This window comes from Physella acuta, unplaced genomic scaffold (assembly GCF_028476545.2).
Source record: "Physella acuta isolate Inbredline_101_S28 unplaced genomic scaffold, ASM2847654v3 ptg000204l, whole genome shotgun sequence".
Taxonomy (NCBI): Eukaryota; Metazoa; Mollusca; class Gastropoda; family Physidae; genus Physella; species Physella acuta.
Genome location: NW_026731723.1, coordinates 496,048 through 519,879, shown reverse-complemented (window position 1 = coordinate 519,879; position 23,832 = coordinate 496,048). Strand labels below are relative to the sequence as shown.

Genomic DNA, 23,832 nt, shown 5'->3' with positions numbered 1-23,832 from the left:
TTCAGACAATTCACTCGAACTTAACACATCTGTTTTTAAAAAACCATCTCAAACTTTAAATGAGATTCATTTATATTACACAAAAACAAAAATACCTAATTCAGCAAACAAAAAAAAAGTGAAGACCTTTTGTTATTCGTACCAACTAAATCGCCAACCAATCTTACCGCCACCTGCATAATCGATCAAATTATAGAAAGAACGTGGTTTGCATCGCAAATTTAAAAACATGTTTGTCATCTTAATTTTTGATCACCTTAGTAAAAATTTGCTTAAGATTATAAACTTCAAGTTTTAAAAAACATCAACGTTATAGTACGTCGTGTCAAATGACACACCATTTAAAATGTCTACATTTAAAGTTCACCAACATAATGACGTAAAAACTAAATATGATATGACGTTAGCATACATATCATTCAATCTAATCACTCTAAAGTACAAATCAATCATTTTTATTGATTGAGGGGCTGGGTGAGTTATTTTTATCACTATTCGCCCTTCCCCTTCCCTTTGTCCGCAACCCCTTTCCCCTTCTCCCATTCCTAACCTCAATACCAACCGTTAGATACACAGACCGTACCACTACCCATGCTATTCCATTTAAGAGACAAAGGCTGTATGACAATCCTCCAGACAAATATTTATTCAACTAATATCACAACTCCTAGACACTACTCCAACAGACTGGGATATTTAAGTTATAGACACCACTCATCGTTGAATATCTCTTGCAGCCTAGCCACCTATGTCCGCCGCCCTCGCCCCATCCCTAAACACCTGCTAGATAAACAGACCGTACCTCTACCCACACTATTACTTGGACAGACAAAGGACAAAGTAACAGACAAACTTGTATCTGTATTCAACTAATGTTACAAGTGACATCGTTCCCATCCAACTCCGAAACATTCGTGGCCCAATTTCGAAACCAGCCTCGTTGAAAACTCCCCTGACCCTAGTTTAACTTTGCCTCACCGATTCCAAAACAGTCCTGTACCAAACATTCATGTACCAACTTTGAAACCTGTCTTGTTGAAAACAAAGACCGTCCCACTCTAGTGTAAACTCTAACACAACCAATTCCGAAACATCGATGGTCCCAGTTTGAAACCTGTCTAGGTGAAAACGAAATCCATCCCACGGTAGTATAAGCTCTTCCCCGATCACTTCCAAAACATCCATGTACCAAGTTTGAAACACGCCTCTGTGAAACCCAAACTCCCCCGACGCTAGTTTAAACTCTACCCCCATCAATTCCAAATCATACCTGTAACAACTTTGAAACCTACCTAGGTGTTAACAAAACACCTCCGACCTTTTGTATAAACTCTGCCCCTCATCTATTCCAAATCATACCTGTAACAACTTTGAAACTTACCTAGGTGTTAACAAAACACCTCCGACCTTTGTATAAACTCTGCCCCTCATCTATTCCTAAACATACATATAACAACTTTGAAACCTACCTCGGTGAAAACTTCACCGACCCTAGTATGAACTCGACTGACAACAATTCCTAAACATGCATGTCCCAACTTTGTAACCTGCCTCGGTGAAAACTTCACCGACCCTAGTATGGACTCTACACCTACCGATTCCAAAACATGCATGTTCCGAGTTCAAAACCAACCTTAACCGACACTAGTATGAACTCGGTTACCAACAATTCCTAAACATGCATGTACCAACTTCGAAACCACCCTCGGTGTAACCAAAACACCTCCGTCCCTAGTATAAACTCTACCTCATCCAATTCCAAAACATGGATGTTCCAACATTGAAACACGCTTCAGTGAAATACAAACTCCCACGACTCTCGTATAAACTCTCTACCTATCAATTCTAAAACATGGATGTACCAACTTTGCAACCTGCCTAGGTGAAAACTCCCCCGACCCTACTATAGACTCGAACCCTAACAATTCCAAAACATGCATGGTCTAGCTTCGAATCCTGCCTCGGTGAAAACGTCACCGACTCGTGTATAAAATCTGTCCCAACCAACCCCAAACCTTCCCTGGGCACCCGAATAAAAATAACTCACCCAGCCCCTCAATCAATAAAAATGATTGATTTGTACTTTAGAGTGATTAGATTGAATGATATGTATGCTAACGTCATATCATATTTAGTTTTTACGTCATTATGTTGGTGAACTTTAAATGTAGACATTTTAAATGGTGTGTCATTTGACACGACGTACCATAACGTTGATGTTTTTTAAAACTTGAAGTTTATAATCTTAAGCAAATTTTTACTAAGGTGATCAAAAATTAAGATGACAATGCAAGATATAGAAAAAACAAAATACATTGAGTGGTAAAAATAAAAAAATTGTAATTAGACGTAATGTATTATGTATAAGTAAACCTTCTTAAATTAAAGAAGTTCAAGTCAAAAAGAAATTAAATGAAAACTGTAATACTAAAGCGAACATGGGCAGGTAATCTGCTGCATGACTAAGATATATATTCCTCCTTCTTATAGTTTCATTGCCTTTTTTGGTTGAGGTCTGTAAGCATAGGTAAACATCGCCATGTTTTTAAATTTGCGATGCAAACCACGTTCTTTCTATAATTTGATCGATTATGCAGGTGGCGGTAAGATTGGTTGGCGATTTAGTTGGTACGAATAACAAAAGGTCTTCACTTTTTTTTGTTTGCTGAATTAGGTATTTTTGTTTTTGTGTAATATAAATGAATCTCATTTAAAGTTTGAGATGGTTTTTTAAAAACAGATGTGTTAAGTTCGAGTGAATTGTCTGAAAACATGGAATCTTATAATACTCGTTCGATAGTAGTGGATTATATCAAACATCGAGTAGCGAAGGAAGGTTTTCAGTGGGAAAATGATGGGCGACAAAGTAGTGTTACTCCAAATGTTGTCCAAGCGGCAATGCGTAATCTTGGTGATGAATTTGAGGAACGATTTCGAAATAGATTCAATGATTTGATTGAACAGCTTAATATTACTGATAACAACGCTTATGATACTTTTAAAATAATAGTTGATGAAACCTTCTCTGATGGTGTTAACTGGGGCAGGATTGTGGCGCTTTTAGGCTTCGCTGGATGGTTTGTGGTATATTGTTTCGTGCATAATAAAAGCCATTTGGCGGATAATGTTGTTGAATGGGTTACCTCATATATCGACACTAACTTACAAGAATGGTTGACGTCTAATGATAAATGGGTAAGAATAGTTTCTATTTGCATACATCATAATATCAAAATTATATCACCTGTTAAGAAGAATCTAAATCAGTATATTGACTTGTTTTAACTGATCCATTTGAACAACAGAATATTGATTAATTCAAATTTATGTGCTGTGTTTTCATTAGAATGCATATTGCGTTTAGGATAATTGTTATGTATGCTACAGCTATATTTTATCTCTATCATCTTTTATCACCCCTCTCCCCATGACTTTAAAGTATACTGATTACCCATCTTCAAGATAGAGAAATTAAGAAATTGAGTCTCTCTTATTTTTATCTTCTACAGCAAGGTCTGGTTGAGTTTTATTCACGCCGCACTGAAAGTCAGAGAGATTGGGCATCTTTTAAAACATTAATTAAATGGTCAGTGGCAGGACTTGGTGCAATCACACTGGTAGCATTTCTCGCACACAAAAAAATCATAAAGTTTAATCCTTGGTTATGGTGACTGTTACAATGAAGATATACATAAAATTATAGCACATTTCTACTCTTAAGTCGTTGAATAAAGCCAAACATTTGTAGCGTTACACATTTTATGGTGTTTTTTTTTTCTTCTCCTCCGCCCTCCCCGTACCCACCCCAACCCTTATGTCGGATGTTGCGGTGATGTAAATCTGTTTTTTTTTTTTTTTTGTCCTGTGTTCTATGTATTAAATATTAAACACTATACATCTATACTCAATACAAGTTATACCCCCTCTTTTAACATTGCAAAGATAATATTAGTTGTATCACATAGTGGCATATAATTCAGTTTAATGTCTTGTTTAGTATCAGTGTTTTGTCTTGAAGACTTGACTTTACGAGTGGTAACATCAGGTGTGGTTGATTCAACTTGATGGTTACGCAGTGTGTTAAAATGACAATATTTGTTAATAATAGATCTGATTAAAAACTCTATCTTGAGATCGGTGTATGAAACAATAATATTTTAAAATTTTAGCGTATTAATGTTTAAAACAAGTTTCGCCGATAACGCTCAAGCAGATGTATAAATATCCCGTCACCTGCTTGCGATATAAAAAACAAAAGCTAGTGTCTTTATTTCGCGTACGTTGCACTTGGAAAAGAGATGGTCTAGCTCACTGTAAAAGACGAATCATCTCCCCAGCTAATGACATCGCAAGGAAGAAACGAGTAGACGATATCTCGCTACTAAAACGTACCAAAAACACTTTTAAAAAAATAAAAAAAATAAAAATTACTCAACGTGAAGTTAAAAATAAATTGTCTTCTTCGAGAGAAGGGTGTTGTGTGGAAGTATTTTTCCGACACAGTCTGTTTGATTCATTGTCCTATGCGCAGATACCCATACAATGGGTATTGTGGTCACGGTACACAATGGAAGGTAGCCGCGTGCTTTCGTAGCACTTTAAAAAAAATGCGTAGAGTGAATGACGGCGTATGTTTTGTTAGCTTGTAAAGATTACACCAGAGGGACATTAGTAAATATTTTTTAGGGTTTTCTCCCTTTAATTAATTTCAACAGAGTACTAAAAGCTTGTCTTGTGTAACATTACCCTATTTGATGTCTTTAAATGACGCACGACTCGCTCCGCTGAAACGAATCGTCTCCCCTGCTAATGATGTCACAAGGAAGAAACAAGTAGAAGATGTATCGCTACTAAAACCTAACAAATACACATTTAAAATTGTGTTTGCCATCATGGAACACACGGGTGGGTAGGTAGGTCACTACCCTTTCTCCTCCTCATTTTGTTTACAACACGGATACAAAGAGAAAAAAAAAATATCGCGCCACCCTGATTGAGACATAAAATACAAAAAAAAGCGACTTTCTTTATTTCACCTGTTTCACAGCTTGCTCCGCGGAAAAGCTACCTCGCTTATTATCTAACCGCCCATGTGCGTTGGGGTATAGCTATTGCCCTATGCTCAGATACCCATACAATGGGTATTGTGCTCACGGCACACAATAAAAGGCGGTCTCGTGCCTTCGTTGCACTTAAAAAATACATAGAGTGAATGACGCGTGTATGTTTTGCAAGCTTGTAAATATTATACCATAGTATTTTATCGGCTTAGGGAAAATAAAGTTAATACAATTAAACAAGACTTGTTGTGATTTGATTTTAGTTTCATTTGTGTGTGTGTGTGTGTATGTATATGTATGTGTATATGTGAGTCTCAAAAAAAAAAAGTGTAAAATGTCAACGCCAGGACAACAAGTCATAATCAAAATGGACTAATTCAATACATATCTATGAAAAGTAAAAAAAAATTATAACTTATTACAAGTATAAATGCACAACCATTTTGATAAAAGCTTTTAAGCAAACCTTTCAGTAAATTTAATTGTAGGTACAGCTTTTCTTCTAAACGACATCAGTTGGATTAATATATGCTAGACCCGATTTATTTCTCACTGATTTGAGCTAAAATTTTGATCATAGGAAAATGGTCTTATTTTAAGAGGTTTCAGTGGGGTAGTGATGACTTTAAAAAAATAATAACAGTGTATATAAATATAATATATACCATGCTGGTCATTATCTCACAAATCGTAGGGCCGAGTATTAATAAGACAATTGGAAAAAAAACAATTATAATCATAGAATATCAAAATATTTTTTCTAAGATTAACGCTGGTGTAACACATATATTACTTATTAAACCAAACTGCTATTGATAATTTTAATTAGCTATTTAGTCTGACAATTATTTTTAATTAAGCCAAAACTTTTATGTTAATAAAATAAACCTAGTTCTGAACCTACTTAAAACAATGTAAACACTTAAACAAAGAAGTTTACAAAACTTGAGATTTGAAACATAATCGAGTTTTTGTTTACAAAATCAAAGACATAACCAAGGGTATTTAGTGTAATTTCTATGTTAAACCATTGGGATCCTAAATTACTTTTTTAAATTGTTAATGATAATTGATTAATATACTCTTTGATGTCTGATCCTGGTCACTATTTTAGAAAGAAATCGCTGTTTTAAAAACACTAGGAAAAACTTAAAACGTCGTGAGACGCGCGCAAAGCACACGACATGTATTTTTAAATGTAAACAAACGCGCACGGACACTGTTCCATTGTCGTTATGAAATACTTCTGAACCTACTTAAAACAATGTAAATACTTAAACAAAGACGTTTACAAAACTTGAGATTTGAAACTTAACCGACTTTTTGTTTATAAAGACATCACCAAGGTTATTTAGTGTCATTTCTATGTTAAACCATTGGGATCCTAAATTTACGGGACGCTACTCGTGGTTGTTAACAAGACTGTTCTAGAAAAATTCGACTCTCCTTCGTTTCTATATTAGTTTTATTTAGTAAAGAGATAACTGTGCCCCTGACAATTATTCTGACCAAATCAATAGGAACTTATATAGTCATGAATGAAGGGGGCAGCGTGGTAGAACTTACGACTGCTAACCCAAAAGTCCCGAGTTCGAATCCAGGTTCAAAGACAGTAGACTGTCCCCGAGTCTACCCAACTCTGATGGGTACCTAACTTACGTTAGGGAAAGTAAGGCGGTTGGACATAGTGATGAATACACTATCACTTCATATGCCGAGATCCCGGAAAGAAAAAAAATATTTGTTTATCTTCTATATTAAAATTTTTTAGAAAATATAAAAAATATAAACAAAATGTATTTAAATATATAAGTGGTCGTCAAAATGATGGTTATAGAACCTTAAAGTTAAAAGGTGGTTAAAAAATAATTAAAAAAACCAATGAAAACAATGAAAACGTTGTGATTACAACATATGTAAATATTAAAAACCAACAAAGCAAACAGCCTCAACAAATAAAGCAATCATAATTAACACGACTAAACAAAGAACAGAGGACAAAATACAGACTGGTAGTAACTAGTAACGGCTATTTATAGATCAACTGTATGAGAAATATGGCCTATTGTAAAGCAAGCCTAACTGAATAAATTATTTTTAATGACCATTTAAACATAACTTTAAAAAAAAAATCAATACTCTATTGTTTGTCGTCGCGGCCGTAAAGGAGCGTCACGGAAGACAATAGGAGGAGGGGAACACCTGCTCCAGCTGGAGTATTTTACTATATAACATGTCTGCTCTGGCTGCTCAATATTTTACTATATAAACATGTCTGCACAAAAACGACCCAAAGGGGACCTTATATACTACTCTTGGGTAAACAAGAATCACGTCGTAATCAATCGCACGCTGTAGTGGGGCGGTTCTCACACCAGCAGTCATATGACACAGTTTGAAATCAATCGCACGCTGTTGTGGGGCGGTTCTCACACCAGCAGTCATATGACACAGTTTGAAATCAATCGCACGCTGTTGTGGGGCGGTTCTCACACCAGCAGTCATATGACACAGTTTGAAATCAATCGCACGCTGTTGTAGTGCGGTTCTCACACCAGCAGTCATATGACACAGTTTGAAATCAATCGCACGCTGTTGTGGGGCGGTTCTCACACCAGCAGTCATATGACACAGTTTGAAATCAATCGCACGCTGTTGTGGGGCGGTTCTCACACCAGCAGTCATATGACACAGTTTGAAATCAATCGCACGCTGTTGTGGGGCGGTTCTCACACCAGCAGTCATATGACACAGTCTTATTTGCTGTCTGCAAGACACTTCGGTCGTGTGTGTGTGTGTGTTAGACACGTTGGTCGTGTGTGTGTGTGGGGGGGTGTGTGTTAGACACGTTGGTCGTGTGTGTGTGTGGGGGGGTGTGTGTTAGACACGTTGGTCGTGTGTGTGTGTATGTTAGACACGTTGGTCGTGTGTGTGCGTGTTAGACACGTTGGTTGTGTGTGTGTGTGGGTGTGTGTTAGACACGTTGGTCGTGTGTGTGTGTTAGACACGTTGGTCGTGTGTGTGTGTGTGGGTGTGTGTTAGACACGTTGGTCGTGTGTGTGTGTTAGACACGTTGGTCGTGTGTGTGCGTGTTAGACACTTCGGTCGTGTGTGTGTGTGTGTGGGTGTGTGTTAGACACGTTGGTCGTGTGTGTGTTAGACACGTTGGTCGTGTGTGTGCGTGTTAGACACGTTGGTCGTGTGTGTGCGTGTTAGACACTTCGGTCGTTTGTGTGTGTTAGACACGTTGGTCGTGTGTGTGTTAGACACGTTGGTCGTGTGTGTGCGTGTTAGACACGTTGGTCGTGTGTGTGTTAGACACGTTGGTCGTGTGTGTGCGTGTTAGACACGTTGGTCGTGTGTGTGCGTGTTAGACACTTCGGTCGTGTGTACGAGTTCACCTAATGAAACCTTCCATTTTTTAATTATTGCGTTAGGGAGCTTCTTTGCAAATCCACTGTACAACAGTACAAGCCCATGTCTGATGCTGATTGAAAAAAAGTTGTGAAAATTAATGAATCTCTTGAAAAGGTCATTGGTTTCAATCTCGCATTCGTTAATTTTCTTTCCAGTATCTAGACCGGGGAAAATCGGTTATCGCCCTTGAATATTGGCAACAAAAGACAAATCTATTTTACTGGGCACGTCACGTTTAAAACGTGAAACAATTGAATTGCAGAATTGCTTCAGGCCGCGTCTTTTTATCGCTGTTGATTAAATCCAGGTCCCATATCCGAGGATTTCTTGCCAGTCTTGAAGTTCCAGCTGAATTGGGTGAAACATTATTTTATAATCTCCCCATTGAAGCCCTCGACTCACGCGTTCTTGTCAGGTCAGCTGTAGCATGCTAGAATTTTACGGTAAACATCTACTCTATAGGCTGTCAGTCAGCTGTAGCATGATACAATATTACTGGCTGGCACAACATACAACATACAACACAAAAACACTACCCATCACAACTACAACATACAACACAAACACACAACCCATCACAACTACAACATACAACACAAGCACATAACCCATCACAACATACAACACAAACACACTACCCATCACAACATACAACACAAACACACAACCCATCACAACTACAACATACAACACAAGCACATAACCCATCACAACTACAACACAAACACACTACCCATCACAACTACAACATACAACACAAGCACATAACCCATCACAACATACAACACAAGCAGATAACCCATCACAACATACAATACAAACACACTACCCATCACAACCACAACATACAACACAAGCACACAACCCATCACAACCACAACATACAACACAAACACACTACCCATCACAACTACAACATACAACACAAGCACATAACCCATCACAACATACAACACAAGCAGATAACCCATCACAACATACAACACAAACACACTACCCATCACAACCACAACATACAACACAAGCACACAACCCATCACAACTACAACATACAACACAAGCACACAACCCATCACAACATACAACACAAGCAGATAACCCATCACAACATACAACACAAACACACTACCCATCACAACTACAACATACAACACAAGCACACAACCCATCACAACTACAACATAAGCACACTACCCATCACAACCACAACATACAACACAAGCACACAACCCATCACAACTACAACATAAGCACACAACCCATCACAACATACAACACAAGCACACAACCCATCACAACATACAACACAAGCACACAACCCATCACAACATACAACACAAGCACACTACCCATCACAACATACAACACAAGCACACAACCCATCACAACATACAACACAAGCAGATAACCCATCACAACATACAACACAAACACACTACCCATCACAACTACAACATACAACACAAGCACACAACCCATCACAACCACAACATACAACACAAGCACACAACCCATCACAACATACAACACAAGCACACAACCCATCACAACATACAACACAAGCACATAACCCATCACAACCACAACATACAACACAAGCACACAACCCATCACAACATACAACACAAGCAGATAACCCATCACAACATACAACACAAACACACTACCCATCACAACTACAACATACAACACAAGCACACAACCCATCACAACTACAACATAAGCACACTACCCATCACAACCACAACATACAACACAAGCACACAACCCATCACAACATACAACACAAGCACACAACCCATCACAACATACAACACAAGCACACAACCCATCACAACATACAACACAAGCACACAACCCATCACAACATACAACACAAGCACACAACCCATCACAACATACAACACAAGCACACAACCCATCACAACATACAACACAAGCACACTACCCATCACAACATACAACACAAGCACACTACCCATCACAACATACAACACAAACACACAACCCATCACAACCACAACATACAACACAAGCACACAACCCATCACAACATACAACACAAGCACACAACCCATCACAACCACAACATACAACACAAGCACACAACCCATCACAACATACAACACAAGCACACAACCCATCACAACATACAACACAAACACACAACCCATCACAACTACAACATACAACACAAGCACATAACCCATCACAACTACAACACAAACACACTACCCATCACAACTACAACATACAACACAAGCACATAACCCATCACAACATACAACATACAACACAAGCACACAACCCATCACAACATACAACATACAACACAAGCACACAACCCATCACAACATACAACACAAGCACACAACCCATCACAACATACAACACAAGCACATAACCCATCACAACATACAACATACAACACAAGCACACAACCCATCACAACATACAACATACAACACAAGCACACAACCCATCACAACATACAACACAAGCACACAACCCATCACAACTACAACATACAACACAAGCACATAACCCATCACAACATACAACACAAGCACATAACCCATCACAACATACAACACAAGCACACAACCCATCACAACCACAACATACAACACAAACACACAACCCATCACAACTACAACATACAACACAAGCACACAACCCATCACAACATACAACACAAGCACACAACCCATCAGAAACATAAAACAAAAATTCAACAACCACAAGATCAGCCTCGTCCATCATATCTGGTAAAAATTGAAAACTGAGCAGCACAAGAATAAGGGTAACAAAAAATGACAGTTTAAAAGGAAATGATTTAGTGCTGTGTTCTGGCCGTGGTAAAAGATTGCTTTAGAAACAATTTGTGGCAGACAGAAATTTTCTAATCAGATTTCTATCAAATCATTCGAGTCGCGCACTAAAGCAAGGTGGCCTGAAGTAATGGCCACTGTACTTGGATGTTACACAGTTTGTGGGGAGGGGTCATCGAAATGTTTTAATATTAAATTGGCATTTTTACAGCCCTAAAAATGCTTACAAGAACTGCTCTACCAATCTCACACCATCTGTGTCGTGCTTTTTTCCCGTGTCACACCCATATTTGATATCTAAATGTAAGCTTCCATCTGTGTGTAATTGTGTCGGTCCATCTAAATGTAAGCTTCCATCTCTGTAATTTTTTCGGTCCATCTAAATGTAAGCTTCCATCTTTGTGTGCTTGTGTCGATCCATCTAAATGTAAGCTTCCATCTCTGTAATTGTGTCGGTCCATCTAAATGTAAGCTTCCATCTTTGTGTAATTGTGTCGGTCCATCTAAATGTAAGCTTCCATCTGTGTGTAATTGTGTCGGTCCATCTAAATGTAAGCTTCCATCTTTGTGTAATTGTGTCGATCCATCTAAATGTAAGCTTCCATCTCTGTAATTGTGTCGGTCCATCTAAATGTAAGCTTCCATCTTTGTAATTGTGTCGGTCCATCTAAATGTAAGCTTCCATCTTTGTGTAATTGTGTCGATCCATCTAAATGTAAGCTTCCATCTTTGTGTAATTGTGTCGGTCCATCTAAATGTAAGCTTCCATCTTTGTGTAATTGTGTCGGTCCATCTAAATGTAAGCTTCCATCTGTGTGTAATTGTGTCGGTCCATCTAAATGTAAGCTTCCATCTTTGTGTAATTGTGTCGATCCATCTAAATGTAAGCTTCCATCTCTGTAATTGTGTCGGTCCATCTAAATGTAAGCTTCCATCTTTGTGTAATTGTGTCGATCCATCTAAATGTAAGCTTCCATCTCTGTAATTGTGTCGGTCCATCTAAATGTAAGCTTCCATCTTTGTGTAATTGTGTCGATCCATCTAAATGTAAGCTTCCATCTCTGTAATTGTGTCGGTCCATCTAAATGTAAGCTTCCATCTTTGTGTAATTGTGTCGATCCATCTAAATGTAAGCTTCCATCTTTGTAATTGTGTCGGTCCATCTAAATGTAAGCTTCCATCTGTGTGTAATTGTGTCGATCCATCTAAATGTAAGCTTCCATCTCTGTAATTGTGTCGGTCCAACTAAATGTAAGCTTCCATCTTTGTGTAATTGTGTCGATCCATCTAAATGTAAGCTTCCATCTCTGTAATTGTGTCGGTCCATCTAAATGTAAGCTTCCATCTTTGTGTAATTGTGTCGATCCATCTAAATGTAAGCTTCCATCTTTGTAATTGTGTCGGTCCATCTAAATGTAAGCTTCCATCTGTGTGTAATTGTGTCGATCCATCTAAATGTAAGCTTCCATCTCTGTAATTGTGTCGGTCCATCTAAATGTAAGCTTCCATCTCTGTGTAATTGTGTCGGTCCATCTAAATGTAAGCTTCCATCTTTGTGTAATTGAGTCCGTTCATGTGAACAACCTGACCATATGTTGACCAGACTCTACAATAACCCCTGCCTCCAGCTTGTGGTTCCAACTCTGTTGTATCTCATCCTGAGTCACCACTGATCCTGAGTCACCACTTATCCTGACTGAATCACCACTGATCCTGAGTCACCACTGATCCTGACTGAATCACCACTGATCCTGACTGAGTCACCACTGATCCTGACTGAGTCAGAACTGATCTTGACTGAGTCACCACTGATCCTGACTGAGTCACCACTGATCCTGACTGAGTCACCACTGATCCTGACTGAGTCAGAACTGATCTTGACTGAGTCACCACTGATCCTGACTGAGTCACCACTGATCCTGACTGAGTCACCACTGATCCTGACTGAGTCAGAACTGATCTTGACTGAGTCACCACTGATCCTGACCGAGTCACCACTGATCCTGACTGAGTCACCACTGATCCTGACTGAGTCACCACTGATCCTGACTGAGTCAGAACTGATCTTGACTGAGTCACCACTGATCCTGACTGAGTCAGAACTGATCTTGACTGAGTCACCACTGATCCTGACTGAGTCACCACTGATCTTGACTGAGTCACCACTGATCCTGACTGAGTCACCACTGATCCTGACTGAGTCAGAACTGATCTTGACTGAGTCACCACTGATCCTGACTGAGTCACCACTGATCTTGACTGAGTCACCACTGATCCTGACTGAGTCACCACTGATCCTGACTGAGTCAGAACTGATCTTGACTGAGTCACCACTGATCCTGACTGAGTCACCACTGATCTTGACTGAGTCACCACTGATCCTGACTGAGTCACCACTGATCCTGACTGAGTCAGAACTGATCTTGACTGAGTCACCACTGATCCTGACTGAGTCACCACTGATCCTGACTGAGTCACCACTAATCCTGACTGAGTCACCACTAATCCTGACTGAGTCACCACTGATCCTGACTGAGTCACCACTGATCCTGACTGAGTCAGAACTGATCTTGACTGAGTCACCACTGATCCTGACTGAGTCACCACTGATCCTGACTGAGTCAGAACTGATCTTGACTGAGTCAGAACTGATCCTGACTGAGTCACCACTGATCCTGACTGAGTCACCACTGATCCTGACTGAGTCACCACTGATCCTGACTGAGTCAGAACTGATCTTGACTGAGTCACCACTGATCCTGACTGAGTCACCACTGATCCTGACTGAGTCACCACTGATCCTGACTGAGTCACCACTGATCCTGACTGAGTCACCACTGATCCTGACTGAGTCACCACTGATCCTGACTGAGTCACCACTGATCCTGACTGAGTCACCACTGATCCTGACTGAGTCACCACTGATCCTGACTGAGTCACCACTGATCCTGACTGAGTCACCACTGATCCTGACTGAGTCACCATGTTGTATCTGATCCAGACATTCTGCACATTGGACTTACAATGATGACCTACTATAAATGACTCAACAAATGTAAACAAACTGTCCCAACAATTGAACTCGCCTCCCCATCCCAAAGCGTTAATTAATATTAGATGATAGAATCTCTAATTAAATCACGTGACGTCAGCCCTGTACACAGCTTTGGCAACGAGCTAACGAGGCGCCTAAATAATTGCTTGGACAAAGCTTGTTAAATATTTGATAAGACGAATGTCTCAGTCGCTCTCTCGGTTTTAACTCATTCAAACTTCTGTCTCGCCCTAAATCAATAGCATTATTTACATAAGTGCATTGCTAGACGGCGGAAATGGACAGAGGGCAGACTGCACAATTTATATAGGTCATAGGCCAACAGCACAATTTGCATAGGTCATAGGCCAAACAGCACAATTTGCATAGGTCATAGGCCAACAGCACAATTTGCATAGGGACATATGACAGGCACCAAAGTTTACATGTGGGCTAATGACAGATATAGTCATATGGCATATACCATACAGCATAATAAAATGGCGGACATGAAAATACAAATTACCTAATGACTTGATGCTTTAAGATGACCTAATGACATGATCTACTATTGGTGACCTAATGACCTGATATACTATTGATGACCTAATGACCTGATCTACATTAGTGACCTAATGACCTGATCTACTATTGTTGTCTCTTCTACAGATCCCATCTACATCCGCGCCATGCCGACGGTCCTCAAGTTCCAGTGGTTCTGGTTTAACGTCAGTAGCAACGCAGCTTTTGTAGTGACCACTGGCTACTGGGCATTTATTGCTTTTGTCGCAAATGCACGTGAGTTTTTATTCTTGATTGATTACAGTGAAATCGATCTAATTATTTCATAATTAGGTTAAACCCCGAGGCGCGACAGACACCAGGGTGAAATGGCTTTGTCCCGCCATTGACTCGACGACTGGTCAGTAGATCAGCCACATGTTTCTCTGTACCATTATAGTCGTTGTGTGTGTGTGTGTGAACATCCAGTCCATCTTATTTTAACCTTTGATCTTTGTTTCTGTGAACATCCAGTCCATGTTATTTTAACCCTTCTTTCTGTGAACATCCAGTCCATCTTATTTTAACCTTTGTTTCTATGCTCTGACCTCTGACCCCGCTTTAATATTTCAGCCAACTTTAAAGTCATGATGGGCGATATGAAGAACATAATGCGTATGGTCGTTTTGTTGAAATGTTTTCTCTTACAGTTTTCTAGGGTTACTCTGTTGAGTTACTTTGTTGGGTTACTCTGTTGGGTTACTTTGTTGGGTTACTTTGTTGAGTTACTTTGTTGGGTTACTTTGTTGAGTTACTAAAGGTGAATAAAAGATATTCAGTACACCCACCATGGTTAGATACTAAACATGGAACACGGGAACATCGCTCACCGAAGAGCAATAAAAAAAACTACATCAACAGTTGCAGTCCCACAGGGGCCGCAACCAAATATTGTCTGTCTGACCACCATGTTATACCCACACTATTGTCTGTCTGACCACCACGTGATACCCACACTATTGTCTGTCTGACCACCATGCCATACTCCCACTATTGTCTGTCTGACCACCATGTGATACCCACACTATTGTCTGTCTGACCACCACGTGATACTCCCACTATTGTCTGTCTGACCACCATGTGATACCCACACTATTGTCTGTCTGACCACCATGTGATACTCCCACTATTGTCTGTCTGACCACCATGCCATACTCCCACTATTGTCTGTCTGACCACCATGTTATACCCACACTATTGTCTGTCTGACCACCATGCCATACTCCCACTATTGTCTGTCTGACCACCATGCCATACTCCCACTATTGTCTGTCTGACCACCACGTGATACTCCCACTATTGTCTGTCTGACCACCATGTGATACTCCCACTATTGTCTGTCTGACCACCATTTGATACTCCCACTATTGTCTGTCTGACCACCACGTGATACTCCCACTATTGTCTGTCTGACCACCACGTGATACTCCCACTATTGTCTGTCTGACCACCATGTGATACCCACACTATTGTCTGTCTGACCACCATGTGATACTCCCACTATTGTCTGTCTGACCACCATTTGATACTCCCACTATTGTCTGTCTGACCACCATGCCATACTCCCACTATTGTCTGTCTGACCACCACGTGATACTCCCACTATTGTCTGTCTGACCACCATTTGATACTCCCACTATTGTCTGTCTGACCACCACGTGATACTCCCACTATTGCCTGTCTGACCACCATGTGATACTCTCACTATTGTCTGTCTGACCACCATGTGATACTCCCACTATTGTCTGTCTGACCACCACGTGATACTCCCACTATTGTCTGTCTGACCACCACGTGATACTCCCACTATTGTCTGTCTGACCACCACGTGATACTCCCACTATTCCAGCCCTACTGACCAGCGACATGTCCAGGCTGAAGCACACTGCCAACAGCATCTATGTACTAGCCGATGTGCTGATCGTAGCCTCACCTGTCCGTGTGTACCACATGTTCTACACGGTGTTCCTGGGATCCCTCTATGTCGTCTTCAACGCTCTCTACTACATCAACAATGGCAGTCTTATACTTCAGACGGTCGACTCTTCTAAAGGTAGGTCACCCTGCTGATGTACTGGGGACAGATTCTAAAGGTAGGTCACCCTGCTGATGTACTGGGGACAGATTCTAATCAACGCTCTCTACTACATCAACAATGGCAGTCTTATACTTCAGACGGTGGACTCTTCTAAAGGTAGGTCGTTCTGCTGATATACTGGGGACAGACTCTAAAGGTAGGTCACCCTGATGATATACTGGGGACAGATTCTAGGTCACCCTGCTGATATACTGGGGACAGATTCTAAAGGTAGGTCACCCTGCTGATATACTGGGGACAGATTCTAGGTCACCCTGCTAATATACTGGGGACAGATTCTAAAGGTAGGTCACCCTGCTGATATACTGGGGACAGATTCTAAAGGTAGGTCACCCTGCTGATATACTGGGGACAGATTCTAGGTCACCCTGCTGATATACTGGGGACAGATTCTAAAGGTAGGTCACCCTGCTGATATACTGGGGACAGATTCTAAAGGTAGGTCACCCTGCTGATATACTGGGGACAGATTCTAGGTCACCCTGCTGATATACTGGGGACAGATTCTAAAGGTAGGTCACCCTGCTGATATACTGGGGACAGATTCTAGGTCACCCTGCTGATATACTGGGGACAGATTCTAGGTCACCCTGCTGATGTACTGGGGATAGATTCTAAAGGTAGGCCACCCTGCTGATATACTGGGGATAAATTCTAAAGGTAGGTCACCCTGCTGATATACTGGGGACAGATTCTAGGTCACCCTGCTGATATACTGGGGATAGATTCTAAAGGTAGGCCACCCTGCTGATATACTGGGGATAGATTCTAAAGGTAGGTCACCCTGCTGATATACTGGGGACAGACTCTAAAGGTAGGTCACCCTGCTGATATACTGGGGACAGATTCTAAAGGTAGGTCACCCTGCTGATATACTGGGGACAGATTCTAAAGGTAGGTCACCCTGCTGATATACTGGGGACAGACTCTAAAGGTAGGTCACCCTGCTGATGTACTGGGGACAGATTCTAAAGGTAGGTCACCCTGCTGATATACTGGGGACAGATTCTAGGTCACCCTGCTGATATACTGGGGACAGACTCTAAAGGTAGGTCACCCTGCTGATATACTGGGGACAGATTCTAAAGGTAGGTCACCCTGCTGATATACTGGGGACAGACTCTAAAGGTAGGTCACCCTGCTGATGTACTGGGGACAGATTCTAAAGGTAGGTCACCCTGCTGATATACTGGGGACAGATTCTAAAGGTAGGTCACCCTGCTGATATACTGGGGACAGATTCTAAAGGTAGGTCACCCTGCTGATATACTGGGGACAGATTCTAAAGGTAGGTATTGTGTATTCATGGGGTCAGGGTTCACCCTATGTATTGTGTATTCATGGGGTCAGGGTTCACCCTATGTATTGTGTATTCATGGGGTCAGGGTTCACCTAATGTATTGTGTATTCATGGGGTCAGGGTTCACCCTATGTATTGTGTATTCATGGGGTCAGGGTTCACCCTGTATATTTTGTATTCATGGGGTCAGGGTTCACCCTATGTATTGTGTATTCATGGGGTCAGGGTTCACCCTATGTATTGTGTATTCATGGGGTCAGGGTTCACCTAATGTATTGTGTATTCATGGGGTCAGGGTTCACCCTATGTATTGTGTATTCATGGGGTCAGGGTTCACCCTGTATATTTTGTATTCATGGGGTCAGGGTTCACCCTATGTATTGTGTATTCATGGGGTCAGGGTTCACCTAATGTATTGTGTATTCATGGGGTCAGGGTTCACCCTATGTATTGTGTATTCATGGGGTCAGGGTTCACCCTATGTATTGTGTATTCATGGGGTCAGGGTTCACCCTATGTATTGTGTATTCATGGGGTCAGGGTTCACCTAATGTATTGTGTATTCATGGGGTCAGGGTTCACCCTATGTATTGTGTATTCATGGGGTCAGGGTTCACCCTATGTATTGTGTATTCATGGGGTCAGGGTTCACCCTATGTATTGTGTATTCATGGGGTCAGGGTTCTTCTAATGTCTTTCAACTTGTGTGCAACAGGTGGGCGTGGTTATTACTTCATGAACTGGTCCCAGCCGGTCGAGGCCATCTGCACGTGCATCCTGGGTATGATGCTGAGTATGCTCTCCCAGCTACTCCTGCACGGCCTCTACCACTTCCGGCTCTGGCTCCACGGGCGCCTGCACCCCGGGGGTCCGCTTGTAGACGCGGAGCTCCAGAACATCATCACGTCATCGGCTAGCTACAACTCTCTCAAGGAGAGCTACGGAGAGAAAGTTTTTCTAGGAAAGAGACAATAGGATTTTTTTATAATTATATCCATGTTATACAGATGCTACTACAAGTGCACAATTTCGTAATTAGGGGTTGTGACTAAATCTGCTTTAAAAATAACTGACGCCAGAGGACCTTCTTAATAGGACATATGGAGAGGATGTATGTTTCTGTGAAGTATCGACTAGTTAATGACATATGGAGAGGATGTATGTTTGTGTGAGGTATCGACTAGTTAATGACATATGGAGAGGATGTATGTTTGTGTGGAGTATCTACTAGTTAATGACATATGGAGAGGATATATGTTTGTGTGGAGTATCGACTAGTTAATGAGATATGGAGAGGATGTATGTTTGTGTGAAGTATCGACTAGTTAAAGACATATGGAGAGGATTATGTTTGTGTGATGTATCGACTAGTTAATGACATATTATGGAGAGGATGTATGTTTGTGTGAAGTATCGACTAGTTAAAGACATATGGAGAGGATGTATGTTTGTGTGGAGTATCGACTAGTTAATGACATATGGAGAGGATGTATGTTTGTGTGAAGTATCGACTAGTTAAAGACATATGGAGAGGATTATGTTTGTGTGATGTATCGACTAGTTAATGACATATTATGGAGAGGATGTATGTTTGTGTGAAGTATCGACTAGTTAAAGACATATGGAGAGGATGTATGTTTGTGTGGAGTATCGACTAGTTAATGACATATGGAGAGGATGTATGTTTGTGTGAGGTATCGACTAGTTAATGACATATGGAGAGGATGTATGTTTGTGTGAAGTATCTACTAGTTAATGACATATGGAGAGGATGTATGTTTGTGTGAAGTATCGACTAGTTAATGACATATGGAGAGGATTATGTTTGTGTAAAGTATCGACTAGTTAATGAGATATGGAGAGGATGTATGTTTGTGTGAAGTATCGACTAGTTAATGACATATGGAGAGGATGTATGTATGTGTGAAGTATCGACTAGTTAATGACATATGGAGAGGATTATGTTTGTGTAAAGTATCGACTAGTTAATGACATATGGAGAGGATGTATGTTTGTGTGGAGTATCGACTAGTTAATGACATATGGAGAGGATATATGTATGTGTGAAGTATCGACTAGTTAATGACATATGGAGAGGATGTATGTTTGTGTGAGGTATCGGCTTGTAGTGCAGCTGTTGAAGTGAGATGTACTCTTCACTGTGGACGTATAGGTAGGACTGGGGTGACTGGACAACATGCTGGTCAAGGTGGACATACAGGTAGGACTGGGGTGACTGGACAACATGCTGGTCAAGTCAAGGTGGACATACAGGTAGGACTGGGGTGACTGGACAACATGCTGGTCAAGGTGGACATACAGGTAGGACTGGGGTGACTGGACAACATGTTGGTCAAGGTGGACATACAGGTAGGACTGGGGTGACTGGACAACATGCTGGTCAAGGTGGACATACAGGTAGGACTGGGGTGACTGGACAACATGCTGGTCAAGGTGGACATACAGGTAGGACTGGGGTGACTGGACAACATGCTGGTCCAGTCAAGATGGACATACAGGTAGGACTGGGGTGACTGGACAACATGCTGGTCAAGTCAAGGTGGACATACATGTTGGACTAGGGTGACTGGACATCGTGCGGGTCATGGGGTAACAAGTACTGGGGGGTGGGGAATACAAGACTGTCAATAATAGAAGTGGTGTGAGTGTAAGGGCACATCAAGCAATGTCTGTCTGAATTAAACTGTGGATTGATCGAAAGTTATCCAACATATCAAATGCCTAGAGCCACTAGTAGTTTAGACAAAAAATGAATTTATCCCAATATTGTATAACAAAACTACAACTAGCGTCTGACCACTAGTAGTTTTGTGTGTGAGAGCTAGATATTAAGTGTTAGGGGGGGGGGGGGGGTGAGGTATGTGTCTGGTGCCAGTTTTGTGATGTGTGTGTTGGGGGGGGGGGAGGTAAGCTGAGTGTGTGGAGTGTGTGTGTTGACAGATAAAAGTGTATAAAACGAGAAGACCTGGGCTGAGTAGCGATCAGAGAACAGCACAATTTGCTTATGTGATATTATTTGATTCTTTCTTTCTATATTTCAATACATTTATCTGTCAACAATAAATTCATTACGTAAATATTGCTTCTTGTGTGTTGTGTTCATAATTGAATGAGTACCTCGTTAAAAGTTTTAAATGTTTAGTAAGTGAAAACCTTGTGGACCATAAATCTAAAAGTCGTCCGAATTTTCTAATGACGTTTTGTTTGGTTCTAGATCTAGTGGAAATGTGTACTGATTACGATACGGCTATACGCTATGAGAGACGGAGTGGCTTAGCGGTAGAGGGCTAGACTCTAGTTCGAATCCAGGTTCAAGTCAGTAGACCGTCCCTGTGTCCACCCAGCTCTGATGGGTACCTTACTTACGTTAGGGAAAGTAAAGGTTAGGGTCACAAAAACAAGTGAACTCTACTTTAAGTGCCTCATAGACCGTCAGGTTTGGAAGGGGGAACTTTACTACACGGTATATTTGGACTTGTCGCCCCCTTCACGTTTACTTAATTGGTCGCTGGTATCATCTACTTCTGGGTGAGTGGATGGACCATTCAACCAACCCCAGCTAGTGGATGGACCATTCAACCAACCCCAGCTAGTGGATGGACCATTCAACCAACCCCAGCCAGTGGATGAACAATTATAACGGATTCCTAAAAAATATCAGTTCGACAATGGGTGCCCTAAAATGCAACCAGATAAATTGCAAGGCATACATAGATCTGTTTTTTACTTAACTTAAAAGACGATCATATCATGTTCAGTCATCTCTACGCTTCCCCCCCCCCCCCCCCCCCACACACACACACACCGCAGCATGCCCACCGAAACGAAATAGAATGTATATAGATCTAGTGACTGCCCGGAAATGTTCAAGGCCATCCTCCGAAAGTTTCAGGTGACTTCAACCAACCCCCCCCCCCCCCTATCCCAATCACGGAGAAAATGTCTAAAACACTTATCGTGTTCATCGACGCAAGATGGAAGGTTTGTGCAACGTTACTTCTGTTTTTTTTTTATAAGTGCTACGTTTCTGAATCCGCATTAATATCGGCCTCCATGCCAACTAAGCTTAAATGTACAAAATGAACATTTTTTTTTAAAAACTACATAAGTAGGCATATTTTGTTTCCAGGCCTACTGCACAGAAAAGCTAAAAGTTAGTTTATCTTTGAAAGAGAAGTAATTAGGGTATTCCAAATTAAAATGTATATTCATAAGTTATTTCCCTTATTTTTCCATGCTAATATACAATTTACAACCCTAACCCTAAACCCCCCACCCCCCTCCCGAACGAAATGAAAATTATATACAAAATATTATATACTTTTTAACAGTGTCCGACCCCCGAAAATTTCAAGTGCCCCCCCCCCAGGAGAAAAAAAAAACCACTGATACTGCCTAGCTTCGCTTAGTTTTTCAAAAACATTTGAGAATTTGAATGCTTTAAAACGACTGATACTGCCTAGCTTCGCTTAGGTTTTCAAAAACATTTGAGAATTTGAATGCTTTAATTTATTAGTAATTGGCTGATATGTGGAGTGCTTACATTTAAACAGTAATGCTAATTTTAGAGAAATTGTTGTTGTTGTTTGTTGTTTATATTCCGTCTTTAGATGAATTGATGGGATGTTCGCAATTTATGACTCAAAAGGTAATTAGAACTACAGAAGTTCCCTGAACAGTATAACTCATAATTTACATTACATTGACTTTTAAAATTAACTTCTACAATTTAATTAGGATACATACCTTAATTTACAATTTAATTTTTTACTGAAACGAATGCTATACTTCGTCATTTTCTGTTTATGTTTAAAATAGTATTAAATTGTTTGAAAAATTATTATTTTTAAAAAGTTACCTCCCTTGTAAATTGAACGAATGATGTAGACTTTGTTTACTTTTTTACTTTCTCGTATACGAAGTATAGAGAGAGTATTGTAATCGTGCAAAAAAATCGACGTTTTACACCTGCCTGAGTTGGAAAAACATAGTTTTGCAATCTTGTCCGTATGTCTGTGTGTATGTATGTGTCTGTGTACCCGATAACATGAGTACCGTTACAGCTAGGTTGATGAAATTTCATATGTAAGTATTATATCGAATTTGTTGTTCTGTATCAACTTTTCAGCGATTTTCGCTAATGGAAGTGGAACTCATTCTACTTTTAACAAAATATGAATGCCTTCGTTTTAATGTACTGTGATATAGGGCTCCCAGCAACGGAAAAATGCGCATCCAAAAACTGCAATCCAGAAAACTGTACAAATGCAAACGTATATAGTTATATCCAGGGGCGGAACTACAGTGCCGCCAGACCCCGCAATGCGGGGGGGCCCACGACGTTTAGGGGCCCAATTCCGACCATAAAAAACAATGAATTTTCTTTTCATAAATAATGTTTTTCGTGCACCTTGATAGTGGTTTTGTAAAAAACAAACAGGTCTACTATAGCAGTGATTGTTCTACAGTAACTAACACACACTGTTGCGTAGAAAAATATAAAATCTACA

At 40.6% G+C, this 23,832-nt stretch overlaps 1 protein-coding gene across 2 annotated transcripts in view; it reads left to right on the top strand.

Moving 5' to 3' along the window:
* LOC131937210 (protein rolling stone) overlaps positions 1-19,623 on the top strand; it is an 88,269-nt gene extending 68,646 nt beyond the window's left edge. Inside the window, exons 5-8 of one of the 2 annotated variants that reach the window (XM_059294452.1) lie at positions 15,012-15,140; positions 15,477-15,518; positions 16,753-16,956; positions 19,017-19,623. In XM_059294452.1, the coding sequence (XP_059150435.1) occupies positions 15,012-15,140; positions 15,477-15,518; positions 16,753-16,956; positions 19,017-19,276 (635 nt within the window). In that variant the 3' untranslated portion in view covers positions 19,277-19,623. The remainder of the gene's footprint in view (positions 1-15,011; positions 15,141-15,476; positions 15,519-16,752; positions 16,957-19,016) is intronic. The other variant, XM_059294453.1, reaches the window with a different exon arrangement.
* The last annotated feature ends 4,209 nt before the right edge of the window (positions 19,624-23,832 follow it).